The 12,517-nt window shown below is 40.3% G+C and overlaps 2 protein-coding genes across 5 annotated transcripts in view; one reads left to right on the plus strand and one right to left on the minus strand.

Annotated features, from left to right (window-relative positions):
- Positions 1-12,471, minus strand: part of HAT1 (histone acetyltransferase 1) — a 76,972-nt gene extending 64,501 nt beyond the window's left edge. The window contains exons 1-3 of one of the 3 annotated variants that reach the window (XM_078327400.1): positions 12,386-12,471; positions 8,908-9,012; positions 5,241-5,334 (exon numbers count right to left, since the gene is read on the minus strand). In XM_078327400.1, the coding sequence (XP_078183526.1) occupies positions 5,241-5,271 (31 nt within the window). In that variant the 5' untranslated portion in view covers positions 5,272-5,334; positions 8,908-9,012; positions 12,386-12,471. Of the gene's footprint in view, positions 1-5,240; positions 5,335-8,907; positions 9,013-11,879; positions 11,975-12,385 lie in introns of all 3 variants that reach the window. The other 2 variants (XM_008998699.5, XM_002749349.7) reach the window with 2 other exon arrangements.
- Positions 1-12,517, plus strand: part of SLC25A12 (solute carrier family 25 member 12) — a 229,822-nt gene that overhangs the window by 82,537 nt on the left and 134,768 nt on the right. The window lies entirely within an intron of this gene.

A 12,517-nucleotide genomic window follows, 5' to 3' on the forward strand; every position in this document is an offset into this window, starting at 1 on the left:
GGGAAATTTAAAAAGATTTTGAATTGGCTGGGCATGGTGGCTCATGCCTGTAATCCCAGCACTCTCAGAGGCCAAGGTGGGTGGATCACCCGAGGTCTGGAGTTTGAGACCAACCTGGCCAACATGGTGAAACCCCAGTCTCTACTAAAAATACAAAAATTAGCTGGGCATGGTGGCAGGCTCCTGTAATCCCAGCTACTAGGAGGCTGAAGCAGAAGAAATGCCTGAACCCAGGAGGCAGAGGTTACAGTGAGCCAAGATCAGGCCAGTGTTTTCTCTGTACTCCAGCCTGAGTGACAGAGTGAGACTTTGTCTCAAAAAAAAAAAAAAAAGTTTTATTTTAATTAAGCAATAAAAACAGAACATAACAGAATTGGTGGGATGCAACTATATAAATATTTAGAGGTAAATATTTTTTTCTTTTTTTTTTTGAGATGGAGTCTCATTCTGTCACCCAGGCTGGAATGCAGTGGCACCATCTTGGCTCACTGCAACTAAAGATAAAGTTATAACATTAATGCTAGTATTAGAAAAGGAAAGTTTAAAATCAATTATATAGACATCTACTTTAAAAACGAAGATCTTAAAAAGAAAAAATTGGACCAGGTATGGTGGCTCATGCCTGCAATCCTAACACTTTGGGAAGCCAAGGGAGGAGGATCACTTGAGTCCAGGAGTTCAAGACCAGCTTGGGCAACACAGTGAGACTCCATCTCTACAAAAAAATATATAAAAGTTAGTTGAGTGTGGTGGTATACGCCTGTAGTTCCAGCCACTCAGGAGGCTGAGGTGGGAAGATCACTCGAGCCCAGGAAGTAGAGGCTACAGTGAGCCATGATCACACCACTGCACTCCAGGCTCGGCAACAGAGCAAGACCTGGTCTCAAAAAAAAAAAAGAACAAAAAACACAAAATAAGAATTAAATAATTTATAAAGAGTAAGAAAACAGATAAATGACAAAGGCAATTGCTGAAAAGATCAGTAAGACTGATAAACTTGTATGGAGACATTTAAAAAAGAGAGGTAAAGAATTACCAATATTCTGGAGAAGGGATTATAAATTGTATAGTCTTTTATTTTTTGAGACAGGGTCTGGCTATGTCACCCAGACTGGAGTGCAGTGGGCTGATCTCAGCTCACTGTACCTCCACCTCCCAAGCTCAAGTGATTCTCCCATCTCTGCTTCCCAAGTAGCTGGGACTACAGGTGCACGCCTCCATGTTTGGCTAATTTTTAAATTTCATTTTATCAGTGAGGTCTCATTATATTGCCCAGGCTGGTCTCAAACTCTTGGGCTCAAGCGATCCTTCCACGTTGGCCTACCAAAGATCTGGGATTACAGGTCTGAGCCACTGCACCTGGCTCTATAGGCATTTAAATGGTAACAGAAATACTGTGAACAATTTTTGCCGAGAAAGTTAGATAAAATAGAGAAATTTTTTAAAAGAGAAAAATTACCAAAACTGACATGAGAAGAAACAGAAAATCAGAATAGTATTACATTTATTTATTAGATTTATAGTTTAAAAACCTTCCAACAAAGAAAACTCAAGGCACATAAAGCTTCACTGAATGCTACTGAACATTTAAAGAAATAATGCAGTCTTACACAAATTCTTCCAGAAGATAGAGAAGAAACAATTCCTAACTCATTTTATGAGGCCAGGAAACCTTGATACCAAAATCAAGCAAAGACATATGAAAAAGAAACCAGCACCTGCCATGAACAAAGAGTCTTAACAAAACATTACCAAGTCAAATACAGCAAGTGAGAAAAAGGATAATATACTGGCATGTAAAGCTAACTTAATACTTAAAACCTCATCAATGTAATTCACCACATTAACAGAATTAAAGGGAAAAAATCTTATGATTAGCTCAATAAAGAAAAAGCATTAGGATGTAATACTCTTTCATAACAAAAACTCTCACCAAACTAGGAATAGAAGGAAACTTTCTCAACCTGATAAAGGGCACTTATGAAAAACCTATAGCTAACATCATACTAAATGCTGAAAGGCTCAAAATTTTCCTAAATTGGGAATAAGGCAAAGATGTCTACTGTATCACTTCCATTTGACATTATATTAGAGATTCTGGCCGGTGCAATAAGACAAGAAAAGGAAATATAAGTGGCTCTCCATATACACAGGTTCCACATCCACTGACTCAATCAATCACGGATCAACATGAGATTAGTCGAATCCTCAAATACAGAATCCGCAGACACAAAGAGCAGACTGTACTATGTGGCTTTTTTTCTTTTTTCCTGAGACGGAGTCTTGCTTTTCATCCAGGCTGGAGTGCAGTGGCACAATCTCGGCTCACTGCAACCTCCACCTCCTGGGTCCAAGCAATTCACCTGCCTCAGCCCCCCAAGTAGCTGGGGTTACAGGTGTATGCCACCATGCCTGGCTAATTTTTATATTTTCAGTAAAGACGGGGTTTCACCATGTTAGCCAGGCTTGTCTAGAATTCCTGACCTCGTGATCAGCCCACCTTGGCATCCCAAAGTGTTGGAATTACAGGTATGAGCCACCATGCTGTGCCCAGCTATGTGGCTATTTACTGAAACAGGGTCTCACTCTGTCACCCGCCCTGGAGTGCAGTGGCACAATCATGGCGCACCACAGCATGGAACTCACAGGCTCAGGCAGATCCTTCCACCTCAGCCTCCTGAGTAGCTGGGACTACACGTGCACACCACCATGCTTGGGTAATTCTTGTATTTTTTGTAGAGATAGGGTTCTGCCATGTTGCTCAGGTTGATCTCAAACTCCTGGGCTCAAGCAAGCTGCCTGCCTCAACCTCCCAAAGTGCTGGATTCGAGGTGTGAGTCACCATGCCCAGCCACACTATGGCACTTTGTATAATGGACCTGAGCACCAACAGATTTTGGTATCCACAGGGGATCCTGGGACCAAGTCCCTGAAGACACCAAGGGACAACTGTACAAGGCAAAGAAAAACTATAACTTTCTTCATTTAACAGGTATATGTGAGTATAGGAAATCTGAAATAATCTACACTTAAAAAAATATATTACAGCTGGGTACGGTGGCTTACGCCTGCAACCCTAGCACTTTGGGAAGCTGAGGCAAGAGGATCACTTGAGCCCAGGAGTTCAAGACCAGCAAGAGCAACATAGTGACAGGTGCGCACCACCATGCCTAATTTTTATATTTTCTATATAAATATATTTATATATGTAAAATATTTATATATTCTATATATAAATATAAAATATATATTTATATTTTCTATATAAATATAAAATATATATTTATATTTTCTATATAAATATAAAATATATATTTTCTATATAAATATAAAATATATATTTATATTTTCTATATAAATATATGTATTGTAATATAAATATATATTTATTTTAATAAATATATATGATTTTTATCCCTGTCTCTAGAAAAAAATTTTTTTTTAATTAAAAATTTGCCAGGCATGGTGGCACGCACCTGTAGTCCCAGCTACTTGGGAGGCTGAGTTGGGAGGACTGCTTAAGCCTGGGAAGTCAAAGCTGTAGTGAGCCACGACCACACCACTGTACTCCAGCCTTAGCAATGTGGTGAGACCCTCTCTCAGAAAAACCCCAGAATACAAAAAACTACTATAATAAACAAATTTAGCAAGGTTGCAGGATACAAAACAATTACACAAACTATGCCATCTTGTGTGCATACACATGCACTTGCACACACATAAACAACTGAAAGTTTTGTAAGTATATCATTTTTAGGCCAGGCACAGTGGCTCACATCTGTAATCCCAGCACTTTGGGAGGCCGAAGTGGGCAGATCACTCGAACCCAGAAGTTCAAGTCCAGTCTGGGTAACATGGTGAAACCCCATCTCTGCAAAAAATACTAAAATTAGCCAGGCATTGGTGGTGTATGCCAAGTCCTGGCTACTCCAGAAGCTGTACTAAGAGGATCACTTGAGCCTGGAGGCAGAGGTTGCAGTGAGTGGAGATCGTGCTATTGCACTCCATCCTGGGTGACAAAGTGAGACTCTGCCACAAAAAACAAAAATTTCAAAATAAAAATGTGATTAAAAAGAAAAAATAAAATAATATAATATACCATTTTTAAGAGAATCAAAAATCAGAAGATATAGATTTATTCAAATAAATTTAACAAAATACATGCAAGACTAACAACCTGAAACATTTCTACAATATAGAAATATGTCATGTTCATAGATTGGAAGGCTCAAGGTTATTAAGATAACAATTCTCCCACATTCATTTTTAAATCCAATGTAATCTTAATTAAGTTGGAACTCTTAAAAAATAGAAATTAACCACCTGATTCCAAAATGTATACAGAAATAAAGTCAAGAATAATCAAAACAATCTTGAAAAAATAAAGACATGGGACTCACACTACTAGGACTCACTAGAAAGTTACACTAAAACGCTATTGGCAGAAAAACAGACAATGGATGAGAAGACAGTTCAGCTGTAGATCCATACAGGTAAGTTCAGTTTATTTTTGTTAAAGCACCAAGGCATTCACACAAAATTACACTGAAATAAGTGGATATTCATATGGAACAACAAACCTTACTCCCCTTCCTCATACTGAACACGAAAAACATGAGATGGATCATGGACATAATTTTAATAAGCTAAAACTTATTAGCTTATTATCAAACCTTCCAGAAGAAAACATTAGGAGAGTGTCATGATCTCCTTGGGGTAGACAAGGATATTAGGCATGAACTGGAAAACACTTAATAGAAATTTTAAAAATTAATAAACTGAACATCATTAAAACTAAAAACTTGTGCTTATCAAAAATAAGTTTAGAATATGAATAGGCAAGCCACAAACTAAGAGAAAAATATGTACAAAACATGTATCACAAAGGACTGATCCAAAATATGTAAATAACACCTACAATTAATAACAAAAAGACAAAGAACCTAATTTTAAAATGGGCAAAAGATGTGAATACATGAGTCCAAAAGGAGATAGTCAATAACTGCATCAAAAAAAAAATCCTTAATAGCATTAGTTACCAAGGAAAGGTAAATTAAAACCTACTTCGTAGTGGGATTATAAAGATTAAAAAAGAAATACCACTATGTACCCAGTAGAATGCCTAAAACTTTAAAAACTGACATAATCAAATATTGGTGAGGATATGGAATAACCAGAATTCTAACACACTGTTGATGTGAGTATAAAATAAGTTTGGGGCCAGGCACAGGGGCTCATACCTGTAATCCCAGCACTTTGGGAGGCCAACATGGGTGGATCACAAGGTCAAGAGATCGAGACCATCCTGGCCAACATGGTGAAACCCCGTCTCCACTAAAAATACAAAAATTAGTTGGGTGTGGTTGAGCGCCTATAGTCCCAGCTACTCAAGAGGTTGAGGCAGGAGAATCACTTAAACCAAGGAGGCGGAGATTGCAGTGAGCTGAGATCACGCCACTGCACTCCAGCCTGGTGACAGAACAAGACTCCGTCACAAAAGAGAAGTACTTTGGAAGTCAGTCTGGCAAGTATCCCATGATGTTAAATATACAAATACCCTACTGACCCAGCAAATCCACAGCTAGGAATTTATGCAAAATAAAATCATATGTCCACAAAAAACTCATACAAAAACAGACAAAAATTAGAAACAATCCAAATATCTATTAACTGGTGAATAATATCCAACAACAGTACAGTATTCAGCAATAAAAAGGAATGAACTGCTGGGCAAGGTGGCTCACGCCTGTAATCTCAGCACTTTCGGAGGCTGAGGAGGGCAGATCACAAGGTCAGGAGTTTGAGACCAGCCTGGCCAACATAATGAAACCCCATCTCTACTAAAAATACAAAAAAATTAGCCAGGTATGGTTGCTGGCACCTGTAATCCCAACTACTCCAGAGGCTGAGGCAAGAGAATCGCTTGAACCCAGAAGGTGGAGGCTGCAGTCCAAGATCGTGCCACTGCACTCCAGCCTGGGAAACAGTGTGAGACTCTGTTTCAAAAAAAAAAAAAGGAGGGGGGGCGGGAAATGAACTACTGGTACAGACAACATATGATGTACCTCATAAAATTATGCTTAATGAAACAAGCCAGTCACAAAGGCAGTATATATGGTATAATTCCATTTATATAAAGTGTTAAAACAGGCAAAACTAATTTTGGTCAAAGAAATGAGACCCATAATCACCCTGCAGGTGGCAGGGACTGAATGGTAAGGAACAAAGTTCTGTCTACTAAGCCTGCTCTCATTTAATGTTAGAGCAATACTAACAGCAATGAGTTCACTTAGCACCTACATCTTGGCTTTAGCACCCAGATCTTGGCTTTAAAATACCATTTCCTGGGGCTGGAGGTGGTGGCTCACACCAGTAATCCCAGCACTGTGGGAAGCCAAGGTTGGTGGATCACCTGAGGTCAGGAGTTAGAGACCAGTCTGGCCAACATGGTAGAACCCTGTCTCCACTAAAATAACAAAAAATCAGCTGGATTTGGTGGTGGGCACCTGTAATCCCAGCTACTTGGGAGGCTGAGGCATGAGAATCACTTGAACCCAGGAGGCAGAGGTTGCAATGAGCCAAGATTGTGTCACTGCACTCCAGCCTGGGGAACAAGAGTGAGACTCCATCTCAAAAAAACAACAAAACCATTTCCTGGCTGGGTGCAATGGCTCACGCCTATAATTCCAGCAATCTGAGAGACTGAGGCGGGTGGATCACTTGGTCAGTCTGGCCAATGTGGCAAAACCTCATTTACTAAAAACACAAAAAAATTATCTGGGCGTGGTGGCACATGCCTATAATCCCAGCTACTAGGGAGGCTGAGGCATAAGAATTACCTGAATCCAGGAGGCAAAGGTTGCAGTGAGCCAAGATCGCACCACTACACTCTAGCCAGGGCAACTGAGCAAGACTGTCTCGGAAATAAAATAAAATAACATTTCCTACTAAAAGAAACCAGGGATCCTTGGAGAAATGGCTGATTCCAAGGCTAGGACAGAGAAAACAGATAACTGGATGTTCCAAGGTAATCAAAGTATCAAAGAATAAAGTAATCAAAAGATGAGGGGACATGTAAAATGACATGGATCCCAGCTACCATGCCCAGTCACTCCGCTCAGCCCTTATCAAGTTATTTTCTGTATATCAAGGAGTTTAAGCACTTTACTGGTATTTAACTTCATATTTAATCTTTACTGTGAAGTACTATTAACAATGAGGAAACTGAGGCATGGAAAGTAATGGAACCAGGAATCATGAGCACATATTATTTTTCACTTGCTCTGAGTGTAAAATTTTAGCAAATTAGAGTTGTGCCATAATCTAACGTTCAAACATTTCCATCATTCCCAAAAGAAACGTCAGGCCCATTTGTAGTTACTCTGTGCTCCTATCTCCAACCCCAGGCAACCACTACTTCTGCCTCTATGGATTTGTCTTTTCTGAACATTTCATACAAATAAAATTACACAATATATGGTGTTTTGTTTTAGTTTCTTTCACTTAGCAAAATGTTTTTAAGGTCCATTGTAATTGGTATCAGAATTTTATTCCTTCTTATTATCAAATAGTATTCCATGGTATAGATATAGTTAGTATACCTTATCCATTTACCAGCTGATGTACATCTGTGTTTTTTACATTTGTTGGCTATTGTGAATAATGCTCCTATGAACATTTGTATACAAGTTTTTGCATGAACATATATTTTCATTTATCTTGAGTAGAAAGATACCTGGCAGTAGAAGTCCCTGGTCATACAGTTCATTTATGTTTAACATCTTTTTTTTTTTTTTTTTTGAGACAGAGTTTCGCTGTTGTTACCCAGACTGGAGTGCAATGGCAGGATCTCAGCTCACCGCAACCTCCGCCTTCTGGGTTCAAGCAATTCTCCTGTCTCAGCCTCCCGAGTAGCTGGGACTACAGGCGTGCACCACCATGCCCAGCTAATTTTTGTATTTTTAGTAGAGACGGGGTTTCACCTTGTTGTCCAGGATGGTCTCAATCTCTTGACCTCGTGATCCACTCACCTCGGCCTCCCAAAAGTGCTGGGATTATAGGCGTGAGCCACCGCGCCCGGCGGCGATGTTTAACATCTTAAGAAACTGTCAAACCAGGAGGGGGGCTGTGGCTCACACCTATAATCCCAGCACCTTGGGAGGCCAGGGCAGAGGACTGCTTGAAGCCAAGAGTTCAAGATCAGCCTGGACAACACAGACTCACAGTGTCCATCTCTACGAAAAATTTTTAAATGAAAATTAGCCAGGTGTGGTGGTGCACACCTGTAGTCTCCTAGCTATTTGGGAGGCTGAGGCAGGAGGACTGCCTGAGCCCAGGGGTTGGAGGCAGCAGTGAGCTATTATCGTGCCACAGCACTACATCCTGGGTGATAGAGACCTGCCTCTTTAAAAAAGAGATAAATTTTTTAAAAAGAAGGGGAAAGAAGGAAAGGAAAGAAGAGAAGGAAAGAAAATAAAAAACACAAAAAAAAAAATGAGAAAAGAAAATTGCTAAACTGTTTTCCAAAGTAGTTATATCACTTTACATTTCCACCAGCAATATACAAGTGCCTTTTTCCCCCACATCCTCACCAATATTTGCTATTGTTTATTATTTTTATAGGCCAAAGGGTAAGGGTAAATATTTTCAAGCTGAAATTACATATACTTATTACATTTTGCCCCACTGTCTTTCCTGTACATAAAATTGTCACCTTTCAAATATCCACACCTTCCATGACCTAAATTAAGACTGAATAAAATCTGAGTATGTTCAATAAATGCAGAAAACTATACATTTGCATAAATAACTTATCTTACATAAAATTTTACTTCAAATTTAAAATGAAAGACTATATATACACATACACAGTATGTACATAATATCACTTAGAAATGACATACATACCTAATTTTAGTTCAATTGCTGTGTTGGTGTTACATTTGTACTCTGCCAGTTTCTTCTCCACTGCACTCTTATATTCTACCAAAAATTTCTCCATAGCACCAAATCCTAAGAGAAAAGGTTTTTAAAAGGTCAGGTTGGAAGTGATTTAAATCATCAAACCTACAAGCTTCTTCCTAGAAATGGAATAAGGGTATGATTTAAAATATGCTGACTGATCATAAAAGCACAAGCCATTCTCCACATACTCTTAAATAAATGTATTAAATAAGACTGCCAGCCCAGCACAGTGGCTCATGCCTGTAATCCCAACACTTTGGGAGGCCAAGGTGGGCGGATCATAAGGCCAGACGTTCAAGACCACCCTGGCCAAGATGGTGAAACCCCAACTCTACTAAATACAAAAATTAGCCAGGCATGGTAGTGGGCACTAGTAATCCCAGTTACTTGGGAGGCTGAGGCAGGAGAATTGCTTGAACCCTGGAGGCAGAGGTTACAGTGAGCCAAGATCAACCACTGCACTCTAGCTTGGGTGACAGAGCAAGACTCTGTCTCAAAAAAAAAAAGAATGCCTCATTACAAAATAGAAAAAGAAATCACTTTTGACATACAGAAATATAAAATAGGCATACTTTACATAAAGTAATAAACCTGAAAATTAACATGATAGACTACTGGCATTTCTGAACATTTATTAATATAAATTACCTGCTAGGATTTATACCTAAGTCATCTTTTTCATTATAAGACGTACAAAGCAAAATGAGAATGTCCTCTGATAATTATGATAGAATTTCATTTTAAATATTGGAAAAAGTCTACAAGAGAGCTTCAGATAAAAAAAACTGATGATGTGGCCAGGCGCAGTGGCTCATGCCTGTAATCCCAGCACTTTGGGAGGCCAAGGCGGGTGAATCACGAGGTCAAGAGATCGAGACCATCCTGGTCAACATGGTGAAACCCCATCTCTACTAAAAATACAAAAAATTAGCTGGGCATGGTGGCACAAGCCTGTAATCCCAGCTACTCAGGAGGCTGAGGCAGGAGAACTGCTTGAACCCAGGAAGCAGAGGTTGCGGTGAGCAGAGATTGCGCCATTGCACTTCAGCCTGGGTAACGAGCAAAACTCCGTCTCAAATAAAAATAAAAATAAAAAATAAAAAATAAAAAAACCTGATGATGTATGGAATGTCTCAAGAATAATACACACAAATACCTGGTAACCATGGTTACCCTGGGTAAAAAAGAAGGAAGCGGAATAGGGGTACAAAGAAAACATCTTTCCACTGTATTAAATTTCTTAAAAATCATGTGTGCCTAAAGTCATAAACTGTGAGCCACTGGTACAATCAAATAGTTTTACTACAAAGTGGCTAGCCATCTATATATATAATAACTAATACTGGAAGGTATCACTATCAAGAGAAACTTTCAAGACAACAAATCTCCTGACAAAATGAACACAAAGATTAATAAAAATAGGCCGGACAGAGTGGCTCACACCTATAATCTCAGCACTCTGGGGGGCCGAGACGGGGGATCATGAGGTCAAGAGATCAAGACCATCCTGGCCAACATGGTGAAGTGCCATCTCTACTGAAAATACAAAAATTAGCTGGGCACCTGTAGTCCCAGCTACTCAGGAGGTTGAGGCAGGAGAATTGCTTGAATATGGGAGGCAAAGGTTGTAGTGAGCCAAGATCGTGCCACTGCACTCCAGCCTGAGCAACAAAGCCAGACTACTACGTCCCCCCAAAAAATAAAAGATTAATAAAAATTCAGGCAGAGAAGAGCCATAAGCAAAAAGTAAAAAGGAGTACAATAATGTGCTATGAACTTCAAAAAGAGGTTAAAACACACATACACAGAAAATGGGAAAGACTCGAAGAGTACAGAGTAATAGTTTAGAGTCAGAATTCCTGGATTCGAATCCAGGCTTCACCATTACTTATTAGCTCAGTAAACTAGAGCACACTGCTTTACCCCTCTGACCCTAATCTATAAAACGGAGATTATAGAATTTACTTCGAGGAATTTAAGCAACAAATTTTAACCTGCAAAATCATATATTAGCTTAATCTGCACAATTCTATAAGTAGGTATTATATCAACCCCATTTTATATTCAAAAGTTCTGGCTTAGAAAGAGGTTGAGTTGAAGGGCATCCAACTACTAAATGACAGGGCCAAAATTCGAATTTAGATGTAATTCTTAAGAGTATGTCCTCCCTCTTTTGTGGTACTTCAAGATCCTACAATCTCCATCTGGTAGAAAAGTCCTCTTTAAAACATCTATAGAGCTCACACAACAGCTTGTCTATCCAACATATCCATAAAAATGGAATGGTTAATAATGAAGACAGACTACGAGGAATGCCCTGTAAAGAGATGATAAAAGAAACAGAAGTCATCAAAGTGGCTCAAGCCTGTAATTCCCACACTTTGGGAGGCTGAGGTGAGAGGATATGGCTTGAGGCAAAGAGTTCCAGATCAGCCTGAGGCAATACAGCAAGACCCTGACTCTAAAAGGTTAAAAAAGAATGGTTTTGGTTTTTTTTAGCAGAATGTTGTGGCCCATGGCTGTAGTCCTAGCTAGAGGATCGCTTGAGCCTAGGAGTTCGAGGCAGCAGTGAACTATGATCACTGTACTCCAGCCTGGACGACAGAGTGAGACAACCTCAGAAAAAGAAACTGTCCATAACTTCAAAATCGATAAAAGAATATAATCACACCAAAACAGTCTAATACACATACAAAATAACGGCAATTGTAACATTTTAACATCTAGTATAACTGCTGTTACTAAATGTTATAAGTTGAAGGGACTCTAGAATGTACACAAGGGAACTGTATTACAGTAGTCCAACCCTAAAAGAGAAGTTTAGACAAGGGAGGAGTTCAGGAACAACTTTCTCCAAGGGCATCTAAATAAAATCCTGGGAATACTAAAGTGTGCGAGATGAAGGAGACGATTACGAAGTCAGTCGAAGTCCAAGTTGGGAGCGCTAGAGCAGGGCAAGGCAGCAATGTGCTAGCTCAGAAGTTGACTGTAGTGGAAGGTAGAGGGAGACCTGGAAGAGAAGGAGGATCTGAGCATTAAAATCAGCTGGCGGGAACAGGACCAGATGTAGAAGAGCTGAAGCAAGCAGCAGTGAACAAAAGGAATGGGAAGAGAAACAGGCCCCAAGGCAGGTGGCATTTTACAAGCCCAAATCTTGACGCTTTCCCCCGGCCTCTTCGGCCGTCGGTAGGGGCCGGGTTGCGAGCAAAAGGCGCAGAACCCTAAGCAGTTGGGGGCGGGGACGCGGAGCGCGGCCGACCGGGAGCCGAGCTGAGAGTCCCACGCTTCCGGTCCCAAGCAGGCCTTCTGGAACCCTGGCTACAGCCCGAAAGTTCCAGGCGGGCACTGTCACCACAGTCAAGGCGTTCTATTCCAGATCTTCCCGCCTCCTCCCCTTGGTAAACTTTTCCCGGGAACTTACCCGCCATTTCCGATATACGAGCACCCGCGGCTGAGGAAGGACGAATCAACCCGCGCGCTCCCGGGCCGGAAGTGACCGCACAGTCTGACACATTTCCCCCGCCCACTCCCAGCGTGACGTTAGCCAATGAAA

Source organism: Callithrix jacchus, chromosome 6, assembly GCF_049354715.1.
Source record: "Callithrix jacchus isolate 240 chromosome 6, calJac240_pri, whole genome shotgun sequence".
Classification (NCBI taxonomy): Eukaryota; Metazoa; Chordata; class Mammalia; order Primates; family Cebidae; genus Callithrix; species Callithrix jacchus.